The sequence below is a fragment of the Caretta caretta genome, chromosome 9 (assembly GCF_965140235.1).
Source record: "Caretta caretta isolate rCarCar2 chromosome 9, rCarCar1.hap1, whole genome shotgun sequence".
Classification (NCBI taxonomy): domain Eukaryota; kingdom Metazoa; phylum Chordata; order Testudines; family Cheloniidae; genus Caretta; species Caretta caretta.
Genome location: NC_134214.1, coordinates 10956050 through 10979623, shown reverse-complemented (window position 1 = coordinate 10979623; position 23574 = coordinate 10956050). Strand labels below are relative to the sequence as shown.

At 43.8% G+C, this 23574-nt stretch overlaps 1 protein-coding gene across 2 annotated transcripts in view; it reads left to right on the top strand.

The window, feature by feature from the left end:
- FXR1 (FMR1 autosomal homolog 1) overlaps positions 1 to 23574 on the top strand; it is a 64160-nt gene that overhangs the window by 4310 nt on the left and 36276 nt on the right. For both annotated transcript variants that reach the window (XM_048865240.2, XM_048865241.2), the window contains exons 2-3: positions 7363 to 7415; positions 16410 to 16503. In XM_048865240.2, the coding sequence (XP_048721197.1) occupies positions 7363 to 7415; positions 16410 to 16503 (147 nt within the window). The remainder of the gene's footprint in view (positions 1 to 7362; positions 7416 to 16409; positions 16504 to 23574) is intronic.

Sequence of the window (23574 nt, the reverse complement as noted above, 5' to 3'; positions counted from 1 at the left end):
GGTTTGGTACATCTTTTTTCTACATAGGAGGGTACACTATAACTATATACATTTGTTTAAGCAATGATATAGCTTAATATTTTCAGATTTTTATTAATTGTACACTTCTAATATGTTAGAAAATGGTGAATGATTAACTTTTTGCTCATGATTTGTGTCAAGCTGCATTAGGATGGTAGCTGGAATTTAATTTGAGACATTACAGCACATAAAATGTATTTTTATTAAACAAAACAAGGCCTTAAAACAGTACATGATCTATTGTGCCATATTTATAAAGCTTGACCTCAAAAGTTTTTCTCATTACTTTGTTTATATAGAAAAGCAGCTTTCAATTCAGAGTGTTTGATAGAGGCTCATAGATTCAGCATTATAATTTTTTTTATTTAAATGTTTTAAGATATTATAATAAGGTTAGGCCTTAACATATTTTGTATTAAGTTTGGATTTCAATTTAAACAGGTTTATTATTGAAGGGAAAAACTTAGAATTTAAATAACAATAAAAGTCTGATTTAAATAAAAAAAAATCTGATTTTTATATTAAAAAAATCATCCATTTTTATCCACCTTGAGGAGGGTTTTTTTATTTATGTATTAAATGAAATAATTCACATATGTGATCGTTATAAAAATACAGTGCTTAGGCATTAAAAGGCTTAAGGATTTGGTAATAGTATTCAGATCTTTTGACCTCAACATCAGAGCTTCAGACACAGCCCACAACACTAGTTACCGAAACCTTTATGATGTGAGGTTCTTTCAATGAATAAGGTGCACGTAGTCAAGTTTGTAATGTGCCAGGTTTTCATGACACAGAAATTGCCACCGTTCCTTGTTAGCAATATCAGCAAACAGACAAATGACTGAATGAGACTGAACTCATTTCTAGAGTTTGTTCCTCCTACTTGTGGTTGAGATACATCTGGGGGGAAACTTGCACTACTGTCTGCTGTGCCTCTTTTGTGGATAAAGGCTCCCCTTCCTACCCTGGAATCATAGGAAGCTGGCACCTGTCCCCACCACTAAATTCACTTACATTTTTAAAAGCTGTAGAACTGCCATTCTGTATCAGAAGACTGATGTCATAAATTACTCATGATTTGCTTCAGGTGGGCCTAATCCTAAACCCATAAGCAAAGCCTCAGGTAAGGGAACTTCTATTTTTTGGGAACACTTAACATCAGTTTGGAAGTGTCACCCATGGGGCCCCACGCAACCGGGCTGAATCAAACCTGCTCTCGGATGTAGGGAAGATTGACAGATATACACTCCTTGCACTCCTCACCATGTGAGTTTGTGGCCACACCTGAGCTGTAGTAGAGCCTTTTCCTGCACCCCTTGATTTCCCCCAATACATCAGTAGCTCTTTTGTGGGGTTTGATACAGAGATCTCCATGGTGTGCGCAGACCCTTTATTTTGAAAAAAGAACAGGAGTACTTGTGGCACCTTAGAGACTAACAAATTTATTTGAGTATAAGCTTCCGTGGCTGCTACTCTGAAACCTTTATTTTGAGACTCTGGTTCCCAGTCTAGCACAGAAGAAACCTTGCTTGCGCACAAGCATCTCCTCTCTGTCCGTCCCTGTCCCCCCTGATATGTTGTGAGTGTATAAGATACCTCTGGGTTTGGCCTATATTGGATAGTCCTCTTGCTGAAGTTACAGAATTATCACCATTCACTTATTTAAAGCTCACCTGTTCGCCTTTTTCACCATATTGTTTTATTTGCTCCGTCCTATTGCTCCCTTTTTCTGTGACAGTTTCTTTTGTTTATTTCCAAAGTGGTGGTTTGGCATAATTATCTTCACAGTCACCAATGGTTAAATAAGTCATTGTGACAGAGTACTTTTCCCAGTTACTCTGGGAAAAAAATGTTAATTTTTTTCATTACCTATTAATGTAGGGAAAACTCTCACTTTCTGTCAAAACATCCAAAGTGGCTCCTGTAAACGCAAAGCGATGGCTCATAGTAACAAAACAAATCTATTCATATATTCCAAGGCCAGCAAGGATCACTGTGATCATGTAGTCTGATCTCCTGTATAGCACAGACCATAGAACTTCCCTGAAATAATTCCTGTTTGAACTAGAGCATAGCTTCTAGAAAACCATCCAGTTCTGATTTTAAAATTGCCAGTGTTGCAGAATCCATCACAACCCTTGGTAAGTTGTTCCAGTGTTGTTCTTTTACTTACTGTTAAAATTGTGTACCTGATCTCCACTGTGAGTTAGTCTGGCTTCAGTGTCTAACCATTGGACCTTGTTATAACTTTATCTGCTAGACTGAAGATCACATTGTCAAATATTTGTTTCCCATGTAGGTATTTATAGATTGTAATCAAGTTCACAAATTCTCCTTAAGGTGTATTTCCAGTCCTTTAATCATTCTCATTTATTAAAGCATACATTACTACACTGGTGTAGAATTCCTCTGAAATCAAGGTTTAAGACCTGATTCTCCACTTCCTTGCATTTTTCAAACTAAGGTTATAACACATTACAGGAATTAATATCTCACGTTTAACTAAACAAATATGATGTAGACTACTGTTCTCTTTATTTGTTAGATTTATGAAATGTGTTAGTACTAATATTACCTCAGCACTTGGACAAATCTGTAAATTATATTTTAAAAATTACATATTGCCTCAGTGCCACCAAAGAACTTTCCATCTGCTCTAAAAATGTTACTTATTGAGGAACAGATGTGTCTTGCAGTGTTCTGTGAAGGTTGAAAAGTTAATGCTCTTGCAGACCAAGGAGCTCTTTAGGGCAGTGACTGACTTTTTGTTATGTTTGTGTCTAGTGCCTAGCACAATGGAACCTTGGTCTATGTCTGTGGCTCCTAGATGTTACCACAATACAAATAATAAATGATAAAAGGGAGTTGTGGAGCTGAGGATTCCTCAGTGAGAATGTCTTGCTGCTAACTTCATTTAAATCAGAAGACTGCTACTTTAGGTGCTTCAGACAATTGCGTTTGCTGCAGATTCACACAAGGAAATAGGTGGTGTCAAAGATAGGTAAGGTACAAATTAGGACTTAATGGGTCAAAATGAGTCTTATATTTCATCTAGAATCAGATTTTGGAGCATAGCTGTATGAGAAGTCCCTCTTAACTTTGCAGTTTAACTATCTGCAGTTTTCCTGTGGTCTTAAGGCATAGATATATGTAGATTACAATGCAGTGTTCCAATTTAAGGTGACACATCCATGGATAACTATGGAAGTATTGATATTCTAAAGAAAAGGCCCTAGCCTTTTTGCCAAGTTCAGAAGATACACATGGATTTCAAGTCTGTGTAACGAATAGATTTAACCTGACAAATGGGCCCTCAATGTAATCTCTGTTTCTTCTGGTTGCTCGCAGCCCCCTATAATCATCTGTCTTTATCAGTAATATAAAGACTGGTTGCTTTCAAGATGGTTTGAATCAGAGCACTTAGAAAACTCTCAGGACTGGTCAAAAACTGGTCTGAATTTCTTTATCTTCAACTTTCAGCCATTGGATCATGTTATACCTTTCTTTGTTAGACTGAAGAGCCTATTATCAAATATTTGCTCCCCATGTAGATATTTATAAACTGTAATCAAATAATCCCTTAACCTTCTCTTTGTTAAGCTAAGTAGATTGAGCTCCTTGCATCTATCGCTATAAGACAGGTTTTCTAATCATTTATTCATTCTCATGGCTCTTATCTGAACCCTTTACAATTTATCAATATCCTGTTTTAATTGTGGACACCAGCACTGGATGTAGTATTCCAGCCGTGATCACACAGTGCCGAATACAGAGGTGAAATATATCCTGTACTCTTACTCAGGATTCCCCTGTTTATGCATCTAGGGATCACATGAGCCCTTTTGGCCACAACGTCACACTCGGGGCTCTTGTGCAGCGATTAACCGTGACCTCCAAATCTTTTCAGAGTCACTGCTTCACAAAGGAGTCCCCCATCCTAAAAGTATGGCCTACTTTCTTTGTTCCTAGATGTACACATTTAACTGTATTAAAATACATATTGTGTGCTTGCACCTAGCTTACCAGGTGATCCAGATAGCTCTGTCAGCCTGTCCTGTTCATTGTCTACTACTCCCCTATTTTTTGTGTCATTTGCAAACTTTATCAGTGGTGATCTTATGTTCTCCTCTAAGTTATTGCTAAAAGTGATCCTTGTGGAGCTCCAGCTGCTCAGTGCTCACTTCCTGTTTATACTTGCATTTTGAGACCCGTTGGTTAGCCAGCTTTTAATCCATTTAATGTGTGCCATGTTAAGTTGTCGGTTTTTTTTTTTTAAATTAAGATGTCATGTCATGTGGTACCAAGTCAAACACCTTACATAAATCAAAGTACATGCAATGGGGGTAGGGGAGAAACCTACATTCATACAGAGTTGAGGTTGCTTGGTGATGTGTTCTCTCCTTACAGAATGTTGAATTGAGCCAAGCTTATTCATACTTGTGAAAATCAGGAAATGCAGCAGTGCCTCAATAAACTCCATTAATATGCATACCTTTACTCTGCCAACCCCGGAGTTGCTGAAATGTACAAACCATTTCCCTCTGTTTGCAGCCCATTCACTGTCACCCCCAGGCTTCCTTCTGACATGTTAAAGCACAAAAAGGACATGGGGGTGGGGGAGGTTGCCCAGAGCACTTTCCCTCTATCCTCTTTGACCAATACCCCAATATTGCACATACCATGATGGCCGTTGGCAGTATAAGATTCAAGTGGTTACAGAATGGCCCTGACCACTGAGCCGCTGTTTCTTGTGTACAGTGGCCTTGGGAGCAGGTGGTAGCTCGTCCTCAGCCATTGGGGTCTGCTCTTCGCCTCCTGTTGCCAGTACTGCATACTGGTTCTTTGTCCTGAATGGGAGGGTGGAAACTCATCTCTGAAAAGCAGTGAGGTGTCAGAGCTTGTCGTGTTTCTATGCCTTACAGCACACATTTTTCGGTCAGTCGTGAACTCTGCAGTTTCCCAATTGATGTTTTTCGAATACTTATTAATAGTTTTTATATTGTCACTATAGCAATTCAGATGCTCTGCCAAAGCAGAGAAAACTGTAACAGCTCCTGGACACAAGTCTCTGATGACCAAATCTGGTCTCATAGATTGGATGAGGTGTACACCTGGAATAAGGCATAGATCGTTCTGACTGAGTGACTCACCACTAGAATTTTCACTAGATCACAACGTCTTAAATAACTGGTTAGACGTTGCAGAGTGTGCAAAACGTGATGCCATTGCAGGCCACTTCACTCCAGCCAAATCAGCCTGTAGTCAGCAATCCCCATGTCATGGTGTACTCGAGTGGTCAGCAACCTATGGCATGCGTGCCAAGGACGGCATGCTTGCCGATTTTTAATGGCACGCTGCTGCCTGCCCGGTCCTAGCCGCCAGCCCCGCTCAGCTCGCTGCCAAACCCAGGCTGGCAGCAGTGTGCCATTAAAAATCCTGCCCGCCCCAGCCCACTCTTCTCTGCCTGCGGGGGCAGGGTGAAGAAGCTTGGTCCTACCGGTGGCTGCTGCAGGGCAGGCAAGCTCCCCCCACCCCCGCCTCTTCCCCCAGCGTGCTGGGTTCCTGCCTCTCCTCCTCTCCATCCCTGCCGCCGATCAGCTGATGGCCCTTGTGCGGGAGGGGGAGAAGCAGAGCCGCAGCGCACTTGCTGCTCTGGGGAGGAGGCGGAGAAGCCGTGGGGACGGGGCCTTGGGGAAGGGGGGTGGAATCAGGGCATATCCCCTCCAGCTCCGTGCCATGAGCCGCTCTGGGCAGGGGGCTGGAAGCACCCCCATGACCCTAGCCCACACCCCCAGCCCTCTGCCCTGACCCCTGCATCCCCCCCACAGCCCCTCCAGGCCCCTGCACCCCTCTCGCCCACACCCCCACACCCTAGCCCACACGCCCAGCCCTCAGCCTTGACCCCCACACCCCTCAGCCCCCTGCCGTGACCCCCGCACCTCCCCACACACTCCCAGCCCTCTGCCCTGACCTCTGCACCCCCACATGACCCCAGCCCTGACTCCAGCACCCCACACACCCGATGCCCTGACTCATACACCCCCCTCACATGCCCCCAGCCCTCTGCCCTGACTCCTGCATACCGTTTACCAATTTTAAACATTGGCACAACTTTAGCTTTCTTCGTGTCTTCTGGAACGTCCCCTGTGTACCAAGACTTATTGAAAATCTACATTAATGATCCAGCAACCTCTTTTAAAACACTTAGAAGCATAGAAATATAGGACTGGAAGGGACACTGAGAGATCATGAAGTCCAGCCCCCTGTACTATGGCAGGACTAAGTTAACCTAGACCATCCCTGACACGTGTTTGTCCATCCACTTCTTAAAAACCTCCAGTGATGGGGATTCCACAAACTATCTTGGAATAGCTTAACTATACTTATAGTTAGTTTTTCCTAGTATCTAACCTGAATCTGTATTACTGCAGATTAAGCCCTTTACTTCTTGTCCTACCTTCAGTGGATGTGGGAAACGATTGATCACCATCCTTTTTATAACAGCCCTTAACATATTTGAAGATTGTTGTCAGGTTCCCCCATAGTCTTCTTTTCTCTAGACTAAACATATATATAATTTTGTTTTTTTAAACCTGTCCTTGTAGGTCAGATTGTTGCTCTCCTCTGGACTCTTTCGAATTTGTTCACATCTTTCCTAAAGTGTGGTGCCCAGAACTGGACACAGTCCTCCAGCTGAGGCCTCACCAGTGCTGAATACAGCAGGACAACTAGAGCCTATGTCTTACATACAATACTCCTGTTAATACACCGCAGAATGATATTAATCTTTTTTTGCAGCTGCATCATATTGTTGACTCATATCCAGTTTGTGATCCACTGTAACTCCCAGAACCTTTTCAGCAGTACTACCACCTACACAGTTTTCTCCCATTTTGCAGTTGTGCATTTGATTTTTCCTTCCTAAGTGAAGTACTTTTCACTTGTCTTTGTTGAATTTCATCTTGTTGAATTCAGACCAGTTCTCTAGTTTGTTGGTGTTCTTTGAATTCTGATCCTCCCTTCCAAAGTGCTTGGTGTCATCTGCAAATTTTATAAGCATACTCTCCAATCCATTATTTAAGTCATTAATGAAAATATTGAATTGTACCAGACCCAGGACAGACTCCTTCGGGATCCCACTAAATATGCCCTTCCAGTTTGATAGTGAACCATTAACTACTCTTTGAATGCGGTAGTTCAACCAGTTATGCACCCACCTTATAGTAGTTTCATCAGGAACACATTTCTCTAGTTTGCTTATGGGAATGTTGTGTAGAACTGTGTCAAAAGCCAAACTAAAATAAAGATATCACATCTACTGCTTTCTTCTTATTGCAGGGATTTATCAAAGATGTCCATGAGGATTCACTCACAGTTGTATTTGAAAACAAGTAAGTATTCTGTAGGAAAACAACCCCATGGTTTAAAAAACTGTATTGATTTTATTCTTCCCTTCACCATTGAGATTGTGAGTAATTGATTTATACTGGAAAGATCAATTTCTAGAATACCTGATATTTAAGGCTCCTTCCACAGTTATTAGCGTAGTCTCAGATTTTCCCCTCAGTTTAACTGCCTTCCCAACACTAGAAGATTTAGTATACCAAGTTCATTCTGATAATTAACTTTTACTTTCTTGGGACTCTTACCGTGGTTATCTTTAGGAAGGCTTCATTTTCCCTATGTGACTTAGCTACTCCCTGACATTTTAGCAGTATTTTTGTCACCCAGAACCCATGTGTTCATCTTTCAGCTGGTTCAACTACAGTTTCCATGTACAGATTGGAGATTTTTGAAGTGTATTAGTACCATATTGTACGTTCATATTGTAAATTTTGAAAGGATTTTATATATTACTGCTTCGAGTATTTGCCTGTGTGGATCCCTACTTCAGGTGCATCTGTGCCTCTTGCACGCAGAATTGGAATCTTTTTTACAGCAGTGTCTGTTGGGACCATGCCTGTGCTTTGCATAGCCTTGTTCCTTCCTCTAAGCCTTGTTCCTTCCACCTAAGGGCACAACCGTCCCTCAGTTTCCTCTTACCATCTGTGAAAGTAGGACAGAGCCAGTGATGGGATAAGAGGAAAGGTCATCTCATGGATCAGCAACTGGTTAAAATACTTCTAACAAAGGGTAGGAATACACAGTCCGTTTTCCCAGTGAAGAGAGGTAAATAGCAGGGTCCCCAGGGATCTGTACTGGGACCGGTGCTGTTCAACTTATTTAAAATAGTCTGGAAAAAGTGGTAAATAGTGAGGTGGCAAAATTTGCAGATGGTACAAAATTACTGAAGATAGTTAAAATCCAAAGGAGACTGCAAAGAATTACAACGGGATCTCACAAAATTGGGTGGGCAACAAAATGGAATATGAAATTATGTTGATCAATGCAAAGTAATGCACATTGGAAAACATAATCCCAAGTACACATTCAAAATGATGGGGTGTGAATTAGCTGTTACCAGTCAAGAAAGAGATCTTGGAGTCATTGTGGATAGTTTCCTGAAAACATCTGCTCAGTATGTAGCATCAGTCAAAAAAGCTAACAGAATGTTAGGAACCATTAGGAAAGGATTAGATAATAAGACAGAAAATATCATAATGCCATTATATAAAGCCATAGTATGCCCATACCTTGAATGTTGTGTGCAGTTCTGGTTGCCTCATCTCAAAAAATATTTATTAGATTTGGAAATGGTACAGAGAAGGGCAACAAAAATGATTAGGGGTATATAACAGCTTCAATATGATGAGATATTAAAAATACAGGGACTGTTCAGCTTGGAAAAGAGATGATGAGGTGGGGGAAGGTACGATAGAAGTTTATAAAATCATGACTAGTGTGGAGAAAGTGAATAAGGAAATGTTGTTATCCTCTTTGCGTTACACAAGGACCAGGGGTCACTTATAGTTTCATTGATGGACAACAGATTTAAAACCAACATAAGGAAGTAGTTCTTCACACAATACGCAGTCAATCTGTGGACCTCGTTGCCCGGGGATGTTGTGAAGGCTAAAAGTACAACAGTGTTCAAAAAAGAAATAGATAAGTTCAGGGGGGATAGGTCCATCAATGGGTATTCGCTACGATGGTCAGGAATACAACCCCGTGCTCTGGGTGTCCATAAGCCTCTGACTGCCAGATGCTGGGACTGGACAAAAGGATCGATCACTTGATAATTACCCTGTTCTTTTCATTCCCTGGGAAGCATCTGACATTGATCATGTCACAAGACAGGATACTAGGCTAGATGAACCATTTGTCTGACCCACTGTGGCCATTCTTATGTTCTTATGTCTCTCACTTCCTTGTAGAATTTCCTTAGTTTAGCTTAGGTCAGTCAGAATTGATTCCGTACTAAAATTTTCTCCTCTTGTTGTTTTATTTCCAAAAATCTGTTTCTTTATGAATTCTGTTTGGTGCCTCTTTCCACTGCTGCCTGTAATGACAGATCCAAAGTCATCAGGCTTTAAGCTCTGCCCATCTTCTGGCTGTCTGATTCCCCTCACAGATGGTCACAGCTGCTGTCTGTCCTGCCTTGTACTTGGTTGTTGCTCAGTCTGGTGATTGTTTTCCAAAAGGATAAGAAAATCTAGGGGTATCTGTCTGAAATCTTCTAGAGCTATCATTGAAGAGCACCTCAGATCCTGAAGATCAAAGTTAGAGCTCCAGGACAGGACTGTCCACAAAGACCCACCCAGTCTATCAGTGCTCCTTTCACCAGGGAAATGACATCCAAGATTGGTACCAGTAAGGGATTGGCAAGAGCCTCTGCTTCCAAAATCTACCTCTGCATCAACAGCATTCCTAGTTCTAACATCTTCCCAAAGATCAGCACCAATTGAGGAGATGTTTTCTTCCTCTTCCAAGCATACCATTTCTGCACCTTCCAGATGGAAACCTTCACCTCCTCTCTCCCCTGGATCTGAAGATGGTTCATCCCTCCAAACCAGAGACATTAATTTCAGAGTGCTGACTTGCCCATTGTAAGCCTAATCAACTATGTACTACCTTGGTTGTGTTGGGCATACTAGGGCTTCTGTCTAGAATCTTTGGACCAGATGTCTCACATAAACACAGACTTTGTTTTTCTGTAACACTGACTTCAAGACCATTTATACAAGCCATACCTGCTGCCATCCTGGATGGAGACAAAGAAGAACAAGAGGAAAAAATAGGTCTGGAACAACTGAACCAATGTTCTGCAGCCTCTCCCAAAGACCAGTCATCTATGTCCCCGATGAGAAGATCTCCGTGCCAATTCCAGCACCTGATAACCTTCAGGCCTTTCAGGAATTACTCTCAGCTAGTATGTAAGAAACTGAGGCATCAGTAATCAGAGAAGAGGCCTGTTAGATATTCAATATTTTGTACTCCTTTCTCTTGGCAGCATAGCATTGCCCATAAATGAGGGCCTCCTAGAGCCAGCTACAGTTCTATGGTAGGCCACTGCTACCATTGCCCTTACAGAAAATGGAGGAGCAAAAACAATACAAGGTGCCATAAAGAGGCTTCTAACAATTTTATAGTCTTTGAATACCAGGGATACTAGTAGTCTCTGCAGCCTGAGAGAAAGCTAGGTAACTGAGCCCAGTGAGAGTGACTCTCATGGATAAGGATTTCAAAAGGCTTGATTTCTTGGAGAGGAAAGTGTTTTCTCTTTTCTTCCTTCAGTTACATATAGTGAATTGCAGAGTGTCATTTGCAGAGTATGAATTCCTGACATGTTACAAGGTATCCTCCTTTCTTCTTCGAGTGCTGTCCTTGTGGGTGCTCAACTTCAGGTGTCAATGCGTCCTGGAACCATCAATCGGCGATTTATGGTAGCAGTGGCTGCGCGTGTCGTGTGTGCGCAGGAGGTGTCTTGCGATGCCATTGGTGTTGCATCTAGTGCGCGCACGACCCGAGCGCTCCAGGTCCTTCTCAACCGTCCTCGGCTGAAGATGGAGCTCAGGGGCAGTGTTCGTTACTCTTGCCAAACCTTTTAGAAGATAGCAGTTTATATGGTTAGTTAGTCTTTTGTAAGTTATAGTGTTAGTTAGTCTTAGTGATAGATTTAAGAGAAAAAAAAAGTTTACTTTCCCAACTTACCTTCCCGCACGGGGGTCGGTTAACCATCAGAGATGCCTGGCTCCCCAGGCTTTAAGTGATGCGGTCCTTGCCACGTACCAGTGCCCATTTCAGATGGATACTCTTTGTGTGCCCAATGTCTTGGGGAGATGCATGTCCCGCAAAAATTCGGCTGCTGCAGTAATTTGAAAGTGAGAGCTCGGCGTGACCGAGATGTCCCCTTAAAAATGATACTGATGGAGAAATCTCTCCAACCAGAGCCAGACCAACAGACCTCCTCTCTGGGCACCCTCCCTGCAGGGACAGGAGACATGCCTTTCTCTAAAAGATGAAGGAAGAGGGCACAGACATCTCCGGCTATTTTTCCGCGTTGCTCTCTGTGGTCTCCTGCCAAGTCGGTAGCCCCAATGCCAACACATGCTTGGATGACCTCCAGCACCGCCGAGTCCCCAGCGAAGGAGACTGGGTTGAGGCACAGACAGCAACATGCCTCCTCCATCGCACCAAATTCACCCGTAATGGACCTGGTGCCAAGTGTCTCCTCAGGCACCATGCCTCCACTCCTGGCTCTGACATTGCAGTCAGCACTGGCTGAAAAAACCAAGTTGGCACTGACCGCGCCAGCTAAATCAACACTACATCTGAGGGCACCGATGAGAGCGCCCCAATTGGCACTGATGGCACCAACATCAGAACTGCCACAGAATTTACTGCAACAAAGAGACTTGGCTGTATCATCGGCACTGCAGTCCCCACTGCTCAGTACTGAGGGCTCTCCTGTAAGTTATGGAAGAGATCCCCATACTTCTCATGGCATGGTACACTGATCCAGTAATGACGATAATGTGCAGGAACCATGCACTTTCTTGCCGCACCACTCATCACCAAAAGACCCACGACCAACCTGAAGCCAAATGGGTCCTAAATACCCTCATAACCAGCTTTTTTACGGGCCACCATGGATGTATCGACCCATGGCCTTCCCAAAGCAATGGGCACGTTGGGAACCCTGGGCAACTTTCCGGGACCTCCAATCCAGGCCACCCACGGCTCATAGAGGTGAGCTGAGGTCTAATCTCACGTCTCCCACCCTGCAGCCAACGGAGGCTCAGAATGTTGGGGACAACACAGAAACAGCCACTGATCAGGAAGCAACATCTCCTGCTCACAATTCTTTCTTCTCCCCAGATGAGGCAATCATGCCACCGCCACCTTCCTCAGTGGATGACTTCAAACAGTTTCAGGAACAGTTTAAGCGGGTTGCTCAAAGCCAGGACATCCCGTTGGAGGAAGTGCAGACAAACCAACACAAGCTGGTACAAATTTTACAACTTGCATCTACTTCCAGAATCGCTCTGCCCATCAATGATGTGATCTTAGAACGAGCAGAGACAGTCAGTCAGAGACTGGGCTCAATTCCGCTGATGAGCAAAAGGGCGGATAGAAAGTAATATGTCCCCACCAAAGGGGTGGACTTCCTCTTCTTGCACCCGCCCTCTAACTCCTTGGTGATTGATGCCACTAATCAGTGAACAACAACAGTTTAGATCAACCCCCCAAGATAAAGAACACAAGAGGCTCGACCTCTTTTTGGATGAAAAATTTACTCCTCTGCAACATTACAATTCCGAGTCGCAAACTATTCAGCCTCGCTGGCTAAATATGATAATTTGGGAAACTCAGCTCGTTCACAGCAGAGCTCCCCGAGGAGAAACAATCACAATTCCAGGTCATTGTAAACAAGAGTCAACTCACAGCTAAAGCAGCTCTCCAAGCTTCTTTGCACGTCGTGGACATGGCAACCAGAACCACGGCTATGGCCGTGGTTATGTGACAGACATCCTGGTTACAATCCTGTGGCATACCTAGAGAGCTCCAAACCAAGTTCAAGGATCTACCTTTCGACCGAGAGAAGCTCTTTTAGAAGAAGAAAGCTGAAGTGCTCCACGCAATGAAGGATTCTCAAGCCACCCTTCACACTTTGGGGAACTGCAAAGGAACAGGGATTCCTCTTCCAACCGAAAGCAATAACAGTGACAGTACGAGAACCAAAGGCATCACCAACGGTCACAGCGATGGAGAGCACCTCAAGCTCAACCATTGACTTCTCAATCGGCTCTGCCCAAGCCACAATTTTGAAGTTTTTGTTGAGGGTCTGGATGACCTCCCTCACCAGGCAGTGCTTTCACCCGATCCGTCCTCATCCTTTGGGCATGGTCTTTGCCCATTCTACCGCATCTGGGTGCCAATAATAATGGACCAATGGGTGTTAGAGATTGTACAATAGGGATGTACCCTCCTCTTTACCTCCCAACCACCTACCCTACCTCTATCCCTCTGCAGGGACCCTTCTCATTTGCATTTGTTATGACAAGAAGTTGATCATCTTCTACAACTAGGTGCCATGGAATGAGTATTTTTGCAATACATGGGGAAGGGTTCTACTTCTTGAGCCAGAAGAAGAATGGGGAATGGAGACCTATCTCGAATCTCCAGAAACTCAACAAATTCGTACACGCTCAAAAGTTCAAAATGGTGACACTGGGCATGATACTTCCAGCGCTGCAAAAGGGGGACTGGTTTTCAGCCCTTGACCTCCAAGACGCTTATTTTCATGTTGTTATACACCCTGCTCACAGGAAATTCCTGCGTTTCACAGTAGGACACTCATTTCCAGAACAGAGTACTAACTTTCGGCCTATCCACCACACCAAGAGTTTTCTCCAAAACCCTAGGTGTATTAGTGGCACATCTGCGCAAACAGAGAATAACGATTTTCCCTTACCTGGAAGATTGCCTTCTCGAAGGCCCAGCTCAACAAGAAGCACTGGACTCAGTCCAGATGATGATCACACTATTCAGGGATCTTGGACTACAGATGAACAAACGAAAATCCATTCTAGTCTCTGTCCAACAACTGGACTTCATTGGGGCACATCTTGATACTACAGAAGCCAAAGCATCCCTGCCCCTGAACAGATTCACAACTCTGACAAACCTTATCTCAGAGGTGAGATTCAGTCCCCAAATACTGGCTCGTACTGTCCTGCAACTGCTAGGACACATGGCAGTCACAACATTTGTGGTACGACATGCAAGATTACATATGCACTGCATTCAGGGCTGGCTGAGCTCGGTATACATACTCAGCAAGCACAGCCTGCACAAACGACTTCCAATATCACCCAGTGTCCTGGACTATCTGCACTGGTGGACAAGACCAGAAAATGTATACATGGGCATCCCGTTCCAACAGGAGCCCCCTTCAATAGTAATCATGACGCCTTGCTCATATGCACCTGCGCACAGTTCAAGGCAAATGGTCTCCTGTGGACATATCAATCTACTAGAATTGCGCCTAGTCCACAGTGCCTGTATACTGCACAGTGCCTACTGCACATAAAGAACGAATCCATTTGCATCATGATTGACAACTTTGTCTGCGTGTTTTGCCGCAGGTCAATTGACAAGGGGCTCTCAATCTCACTTGCTGTGCACCGAAGTCATGAAACTGTGGAACCGGTACATACACCACAAAATAAACATTTCAGCCTCCTACCTTCCCAGCTGTCAGAATGCAACGGCAGACACGCTAAGTAGGTACTTTTCTCAAGACCATGAATGGGAAATGAATAGGAGAGTTTTGCTCTCCATTTTCCACCAGTGGGGCACTCCCCTCATTGACTTGTTCACATCCCCAATGAAGAGCAAATGCTCAATGTTCTGCTTGAGAGTGGGGATGGGACACTGGTCAATGGGGGATGCCTTTCTCATCACATGATATGCACACCTCATGTATGCTTTCCCACCGATTCCAGTGATATCGCGCGTGATACGCAAGATATGAACAGACAAGGCCAAGGTTTTCCTCATAGTCCCACCCAATATGGCCCAGACAAGCATGGTACAACCTTACCTGATGAGCATGGCGATATGCACCTCTCAAGCTCTCCATGGTTGTCTGGACATGCTGTCTCAGAACAACGGTCACACTCTTCACCCGAATCCGGAGAAACTCCACCTACAAGCGTGGCTCCTACATGGTTCCATCATGGCGAACTAGCCTGCTTGGAAGAAGTTAAACAGGTGTTACTAAACAGCAGGAAAGTGGCCACACACAACACTTACCTTCAAAAATGGAAACTATTCTCCTCCTGGTGTCAAGAAAAATACTCAACAGCCTCCACAGCACTGCTACCATTCATGTTGGAATACCTACTGGAGCTGAAATGCTTAATCAAAGTCCATCTTGCGGCCATTACTGCATTCCATCATGAGATTGATGGGAATTTGATCTTCGCGCTCCCAATTACTAAACGCTTCCTCACAGGACTCCAGAACATTTACTCAGAAGTTCGCTTGCCTACCCCGGCCTGGGACCCCAATCTGGTGTTAAAATGCCTCACCAGACTGCCATTTGAACCCTTAGCCACCTGTTCCCTGCTGCATTTATCCGTGAAAGTGGCCTTTCTGGTCACCATTACTTCCGCCATACAGGTGAATGAGAGCGGGGCACTCATGGCCGATCCTCCCTCCACAGTATTCTTCAAAGATAAGGTCACGCTGTGCCTGCACCCAAAATTTCTACTGAAGGTAACATCATCCTTTCATATGAACCAGCCAATCCATCTTCTTGTGTTCTATCCCAAGCCTCATGAGACTCCAGCAGAGACCATCTTACACACATTGGACATCAGGCATTTTACCCGGAAAGGACCGGTTCCTGGAACTGTTTGAGCAGCATCAGCTTTTGATGTAACAGCCTTTTAAATATAATATCCTGAATTTTAAAAAATCATAAGGCTTTTTCTCCTCCTCTGATGTTTGTAAGAAGTTTTTCAGCAAGGGAAAAACTGACTTGACTACATGTGGGAAGAGTGATTATATGCAAAGTGATATAAAATGCACAAAAGTAAACAGAAAAAAAATGAAGAAATATTTTTCTCTAATTCCTCCTGTGTTGTATTTACTATAGTTACATATAAAAGTTTCATACAGAACTATTTTTTTCCAAGTAGATTGTCAATTCAGATAGTAATTTTATTTCTAAAATTCTTAGAAATTAAACTTTCGTTGGTTGTTCCTGCTCCAAAGAGTTTATAATCTTTTGTTCTGTGTTTATACACTGCCTACCACAGTGGAATCCTGGTTCATGGTGAGGGCTTGTAGGCACTGCCAATTAATAAGAAATACAGAACTGAATTTTAAACAGTGAACATATTTTAAGAATGAATTGTGTCAATGAATATTTTTAAGGCTTGCCAGACCAGAATTAGTTCTTGAAATAATCAATGAAATATCTGTTCAACTTTCAGTTGGCAACCAGAGCGCCAGGTTCCTTTTAACGAAGTCAGATTACCACCTCCACCTGATATCAAGAAAGAAATAGGAGAAGGAGATGAAGTGGAGGTGAGTTGATTGTCATGTTTCCTTCCTAGCTTGCCCTCCTGTGGAAGTGACTGTTCAGACAGGATAATGTTAATACTGATTATAGTCACAAGAAAAAGTAGAGTTAAGCTTTAAAAGTGAACATCTAATATACGTAGTGTCTGTCACTAGTAATGGTTGTGCTTTTTGAAAGATAGAATGGTTGAGTAGATGGAATATGGTTATTACGAACTAGAAGTTACAATATAGAAGAAATTGGTTGAAAAGATTTTTTTAAACTGAAAATAATTATAGGAAATAAACCTTTTTCATTAAAAATTTTAATGGAGCTTTTCACGTTTTCTCAAAGACTGCTGACAATCAAAAATGATGACCCCAACATCCCCATAAAAATTCAATAAAACAGAAATTTCCTACTGAAAATTTCCATTTAATTAAAAAGCCATTTTTGGTCAAAAAGAACCAGCTGTGTTAGGAACTTGATTTCTGATCCTGACTGCATCTCTGACTTGCCCTTAGGTTTGAACCTGTGCCTATTGAGGTCGATAACAAAATTCCAATTGAATTCAGTGGTATAGGATCAGGTCCTTAACCCTCTGTTTCCTCACCTGTAAAAAGTGCGTACTGTTTACTAGTTCACTTAGGTAGTATTGAGGTTAATGTGTGTGTTTTGAAAATCTGAAACTGTATATTAGTGCTTTATATGACTATATTGTGCTTGATTAGCTCACATAGTTAAAAATTGAATTCCAGCTTCCATTCTAATTCTGCTTTTTCAGTTGGTTATGACCTCAAATAAATTATTTTAGAGCTGAATTTTTCCATGTTTTATCTCAGCCAAGGGGTGATTTTGTTTTTTGAAAGTTTGAACAACCCCAGCTCATCTGTGCTTGAGTTATGTAAATATGGGAGAAGAAAAAAGTTTCCCCATAAGTTTGAATCTGAAATTTTGCACTTGGATGACTGAACTCATTTATGGTAGATTCAAGGATAAAGCCAAGTTTGAAGGAAGCTCGTGTTGAGTAAATTTAAAGTTAAGAACATTTGAAATTGGTTGATGACTTTTGTTTGTGTGTTTTATAGTTTGATTTTTTTTTTAAATGTTCATGGAGTCTGCGTGTTGTGAGGTGTGACAAAAAACCCACCACACACACACACTCTCCCACCTCTCCTCCCCCCCCCCCCCCCCCCGGACTTTCACTCTGCTGTAGTAGTTTCCACACAGTGATCTAGTGCACAACAAGCTTGTGTGCTGTAGATTCACACACTGTGTTGCTGCACAGTAATTCGCTGTGTAAACAAGCTTTGTGCATCCTAGAAAGTTGTGAAAATGTTTCAAATTCAAGTTAATTTTATAATGTTTTATTTTGCTCTTTGAATAAATAATATGTAAAATATTTACGAGAGAAAATGTACTGTGAAACGTGATTTTGTTTGTCCAAGTTAGGGTTCCTTTTTTTAAAGTTGTCTTTGTATTAAACATATTTGACTAAGGTTCTCTTCTTTGAGTAGATCCAGCCTTGTGTTCCACTTAGGGAGGGGTGTGTGTGTATGCGCGCGCACCCAGTGCACCAGAGCCAGAGTATTTTGCCTATCAGTACCCGTAGGAGGCAACACTTGTGCCTCCTGCTCATAGCCCCTACCCTGGCTAAATGAGGCAGCACTGCCTTGACGACTCCCTCTCCTCCCACTCCCCACACTCCAGTTCCTTCTTACTGCCAGTAGCTGGAGTTCGAGCTCTGTGTGGTTCTTAACCTCACAACCTCTATATTCCTTAGTGACTTTTTTCTAGTTGTATATAATTAATTAGTACTCTTAGTATGGTGTTAATTAGATTTAGTGTTAGTTAACTTTCATTTAAATATTCCCCTGGTGATATCCTCATCAGAGTTTAAACATTGCCCATTATGTGGGGGAGCGATCCCCGGCAATTGATCCTCACACGTGGTGCTTTCTGTGCTTAGGCTAAGCCACACGAATGGTGTTTGATTTGCAAATTGTTCACAAAATGGACTCAGGTGGATCTTTGTGTAAAGCAGCCTACTTGGACACGCCATGCGGCCTGCTTCAGCACCGAGGTTTAAATCGGATCGGAGGTTGCCCTCGGCTTCCAAGAGTGTTATCATTCCATGCTCTGGATTCAGCACCTCTCTGAAGAGACACAGGAGTCGCTCCCTGTTGAGCGCACTGATAAAAAGGTTATATAAGACTGATTGAGGCCTCTCTAGTTCGCATGGGGACTCATCTGTCTCCTGCAGAAGGAGCGCAGACTACCACGGTGTGAATGCTGGTGTATGGGATGGAGTGGGTCCCATTAACCACTCTCCAATACCACACAGGGAGGTCAGAGATCTGTACTGTTGACTCCAGTTCCTCTCAGAGAGTTGCTCTCCCTATTAATGATGTGCTCCTAGAGCCTGCTAGGGTTATCTGGAGCATGCCGGCTTCACAGCGTTTGGAGAAACGCTGTTTTGTTTCAGTGCAGGGATTTGAGGTTTTTATACGCAGCTGGCCCCAAATTCCCTGGTTGTAAACACAGTGAATGATAGAGCCTGGCAAGGCAGATTTAAGTCCACTTCCAAGGTTAAGCATGTTAAACAGATGGACCTGATGGATAGGAATATTTACACCTCCTCTTCCTTGCATATGTGGATTGCTAACCAGTAGGCATTGCTGTTGAAATACGACTTTGTGAGCTGGATGGCTATGTCTAAAGTTTGCAGACCAGCTGACCGAAGCTTCCAGGGAAGTATTCTGGGCATCTATCGCCAAAAGCTGCTGGGTGGCTAAGACTTAATTGCAGTCTGCACTGGACGTCATGGATAGTTGGGCCAGAGTGATGGCCTCGATAGTGACCATGAGAAGTGTGTCCTGGATGCAGAATATGGCCCTTGGTCCTGATGTGCAGCGGACTATAGAGGATTTGCATTTTGATGGCCGAGTGCTTTTTTTTGGACAAGATGGATGAACTCTAACTCCTTCAAGGACCGTAGAACTATCTTAGGCTCTTGGGGGTGTACACATTGGCAGTGCAGAGACCACCACTGTGGTGATCAACAGCAGTATCATAGGCAGTGCACATTTGGGCAGCTTTCCCTCCCCTGAGATAACAGGACTATCCCAGAAAGGGGCATAGGTTCCAGAGGAGGAGGCATTCAAGCCTGGGGTTGGCCAATAGACATGCTTTCCCCAGGTGCCCCCCAGCATCCATTTTGACTCCAGAACAGTGATCTAGTCATTGTACCTTTCCCCCTGTCCCCTCTGTTTGGGGACAGGCTGGCTCACTTTCATAATGCTTGGGGCTCAATCATCACTGACAGCTGGGTCCTAAGCACCGTCAGATTGCGCTATGCCACATGGTTCATTTCAGTCCCTTTTCAGGGCCCCCTCTCACGAGATACTATTCCTTAAGCAGGTCCTCTTTCTCCTGGCTCTTTTGCTTGACTGTCTGGGTCTCATCCTAAGAAATGGGAAGTGAACTTTACTTCACACTCAGAAAATCAAGTTCATTGTGGCCCTAAAAGACTATGTGTTCAAGAGCATTTTTGCCCACCAACCGTTTTAAGGCAATTCGCCACCTTTGCCTCAGTCTGCGGTCTCAGCTTCCAGGACAGTTCAGATGAACCTGGGGCTCTTGAACCACATGTCTGTTTGCATGCAGGTGGTCCAGTTTGCAAGATTGTGTTTTCGCCCCCTTCAAATGTGGCTCAGGACAATTTACTTTCTTAACTCTTCACCCCTTGTACAAATTGGTCCATCTCCCTCCACTGGTCCTGGACTCCTTGAGGATGACTTGTGGGATGATTGGTGGTGGACATTTCTGGAGAATGTTTGTCATCCCTTCATCCAATCCTTAACAACCAGGTCTGTTGTCACTTATGCCTCCCTGATGGGCTGGGGAGCACATCTGGGGTTGCTGAAAGTTAAGTGTCTGTGGTTAGAGCAGAAAGCCTCACAGCGTATCAAATTGCTGGAGCTTCTTGCCATCTACAATGCCTGTCACTTTTCTGGACCATATCATGGGCTCAGTGATTCACATACTTACCAACAATACCACTGTGATTTATTATGTGAACAGGCAAGGGGGAGCACTCTGAAGGATACTCTGCCAAGAGACAATCGGGTTGTGGCAGTTTTGCATTCAGTAGAGTATCACTCTGATAGCCAACCACTTGCCCGGGGTCCAGAATCATCTTTCAGACCATCTCAGCAGGAAAGTTTTTCTGAGTCACAAGTGGTCCCTGAGGCCAGGTGTCCTCCGGGTCACCTTCGCAGCTTGGGGCATTTTGATGATTGACCTGTTTTCTATGAGAGACAGTAGGAAATGTCTGTTCTGCTTTTGAGGGGGCCTCATTCCGGGCTCCCTAACTGACACTTTTCACCTCAGCTGGCATTCGGCTCTCCTGTATGCTTTTCTTCTGATCTTAATCATCCCACAAGTCATCCTCAAGCTGAAGGCGGATTGGGCCAAGCTCGTTCTCATTGCCCCAGCATAGCTGAGGCAGTGCTGGTTCTCTGACCTTCTCACACTGTCAGTTCAGCCTCCCTTGCTCCTTCCTCTCATGGCATAGCTGTTTCATGGTTGAATGAGGAGAAGGAGCAGTGTTCAGCAGCTATTCAGAAGTTCCTACTCAACAGTAGAAAGCCTTCTACCAGAATGGCTTATTTGGTGAAATAGAAGCAGTTTTTGATGTGCCCATTGGCCCATGGAATTCAGCCTATGCAGGTTTCTGTCCAGGACATCTTGGAGTACTTGCTGCACCTTCAGTCGTTGGACCTTGTGCTTAGCTTATTGAGAGTGCATCTGGCAGTTAATATCAGCATTTCATCCTCTCTCATTCAGGGAGGATCAGTCTTCTCCAATGCCATGGGAACAAGATTCTTAAAAGGGCTTCTTTGTCTCCATCCTTCTCTGGTCTGGGAGCTGATTCTTCTGTGGGACCTTAACATGGTGCTAGTGGTTTGATGGGACCTCTGTTCAAGTCCCATGCATCTTGTCCCTTTCTGCTTTTGTCAGGAGACTGGGTTCCTGATAACAATAACATCTGCAAGGAGAGTCTGAGTTGAAGGCTCTGATGGCAGAGGTCTCCTTATACACCATTCTCAAGGGACAAAGTGACTTTATAACCACACCCAAAAATTTTTTCGAAGGGGGTTTCTCAGTTTCATTTGAACCAGATGGTATATTTACCTGTGTTCTTTTCAAAACCACATTCATCTACAGAGGAGTAGCGTCTCCATATATTAGATGTCAGGCCATGTCTAGCCTTGTACCTGGATAGTAGTAAACTGTTAAATGTTTTGCCTTGTCTGTTTGTGTCATATGTAAATCACATGAAGGGGCAAGCTATCTCTTTCCAGATGATCTCTAATTGGAAGACATCCCGTATCAGGACTGCATATGAAATAGCTTCAGCTACACCTCCTCAGTGGGTGAGAGCTTATTCTATGAGAGTGCAAGCAACATCAGTAGCTTTCCTCAGTGACGTCTTGATATGGGACATTGTCAAGGCTGCTACGTGGTCATTGATACATACATTCACAAACCATTATGCTATTACTACATCATCCAGAGCGGATGCAAGTTTTGGTAGGGCAGGACTGCAGTCTGCAAGCCCCATCTCCTGGGGTGGGTACTGCTCATGAGTCATCTTAAGTAGACTACACAGCTGCATCCACTTGAAGAATTAGAAACAGTTACTGTAACTGTGGTTGTTCGGGGTGTGATGCAGATGTGTATTCAACGACCTACACTCCATCCCCTTTTCAGCAGAATCTGGTCTCTGGGCATTCAGTGCAAAGGAACTGAGGGGGATCAAAGCGGTGCAGCCTCATATAGCCAGGGCAGGGGCTGTGAGCCTGAGGTGCTAGTGCCAAGTATTGCTAGGCAAAGTTCTCCAGCTCTGGTGCCATGGGTGTGCACACACGTAGGTGGAATACACGTCTCAAAGAACCACAATTGCTGTAAGTAACCATTTCATTTTGCAATGAGATGTGGGTATTCAGAGACTTGTACCTGTATGGATCTTGGAGCTCCACATGGAGGAGCGGAGTCTATGTTAATGAAAAGTATTGTTCTTTGATAAGTGGTAACCTAGTAATATTGCATGGTATTATATGCTGTGTTTAAGAATAAGAAATTTTCATTTTTGTTATAAATTATAGTAACAGATATTTTAATGCCTATATATAAAACAATGTACAATAAGGGTTGAGCTAGAGCATTCAAACTTTTTGAAGTTTCATGATGTGCGAGTGCTTGATTTCTTGGACTTTCCCTGCAGAAAGTCCAAGTGACTAATTTTTTTGTATGCATGGAATTGTGTAATTCAAAGATGTAAAGAAATGCATTTTTTATCAGTATTGCATGCAAGCACAGAGTGGCATTGGTCCTTTAAGAAGAAGGAAGAGGCCTGTGTACTTGTGATTCATCAGTTGACCCTATCAGGGTCTTAAAAGAGGGTACCTGGGCTCTAGAGAGGGAGAGAGACCTGGTGAGTCAGCTGCCTAAGAGCTCTGCCTGAGCAAGTCAGGAAAGGGTAGGTGAGAGCAGAAAGCCGTAGATGGTTCCTGAGGGAAGGCTGAAGGGTGGAGAGCAGCAAGAGGGGTTTGGTATCTGACCTCCCCAAGCCAAAGAGCCGGGGCTGGAGAGGGCTGAAGGCAGAAGAACAACATGCGGGGGCTTTCAATCTGGAGAGCGAAAGTCAAGAGTTGGAGCAAGCCGAAGGCAGGGAAGCAGCAGAGGGACTTACCCTCTGACTTCTCCACGGGCCAAGAGCTGGCGCCAGAGGGTTGAAAGACCCCCAGCAGAGAGGCTGGGGATGGGTTCCCACTGGGATGAGCATGGGTGCACTCTAGCTGGAAGGGCTGGGGTGGTTGTCCTGGTAAAAGGACAGGAGAGGAGCGATGAAGTGCCTAGGTGGAAGACACTGGAGTATGCTATGGAAGGACTCTCAGCAGAGAGGAAGAATGGGGTTTTAAGCACTGTATATGCTGGGTGTAAGAAGTTGGCTAGGTTTGGGACTTTTATTGGGGATTATTTGAACTATGTTTTGGTAATAACTGGCCCCAAGAAAGAGTATTATTTAAGCA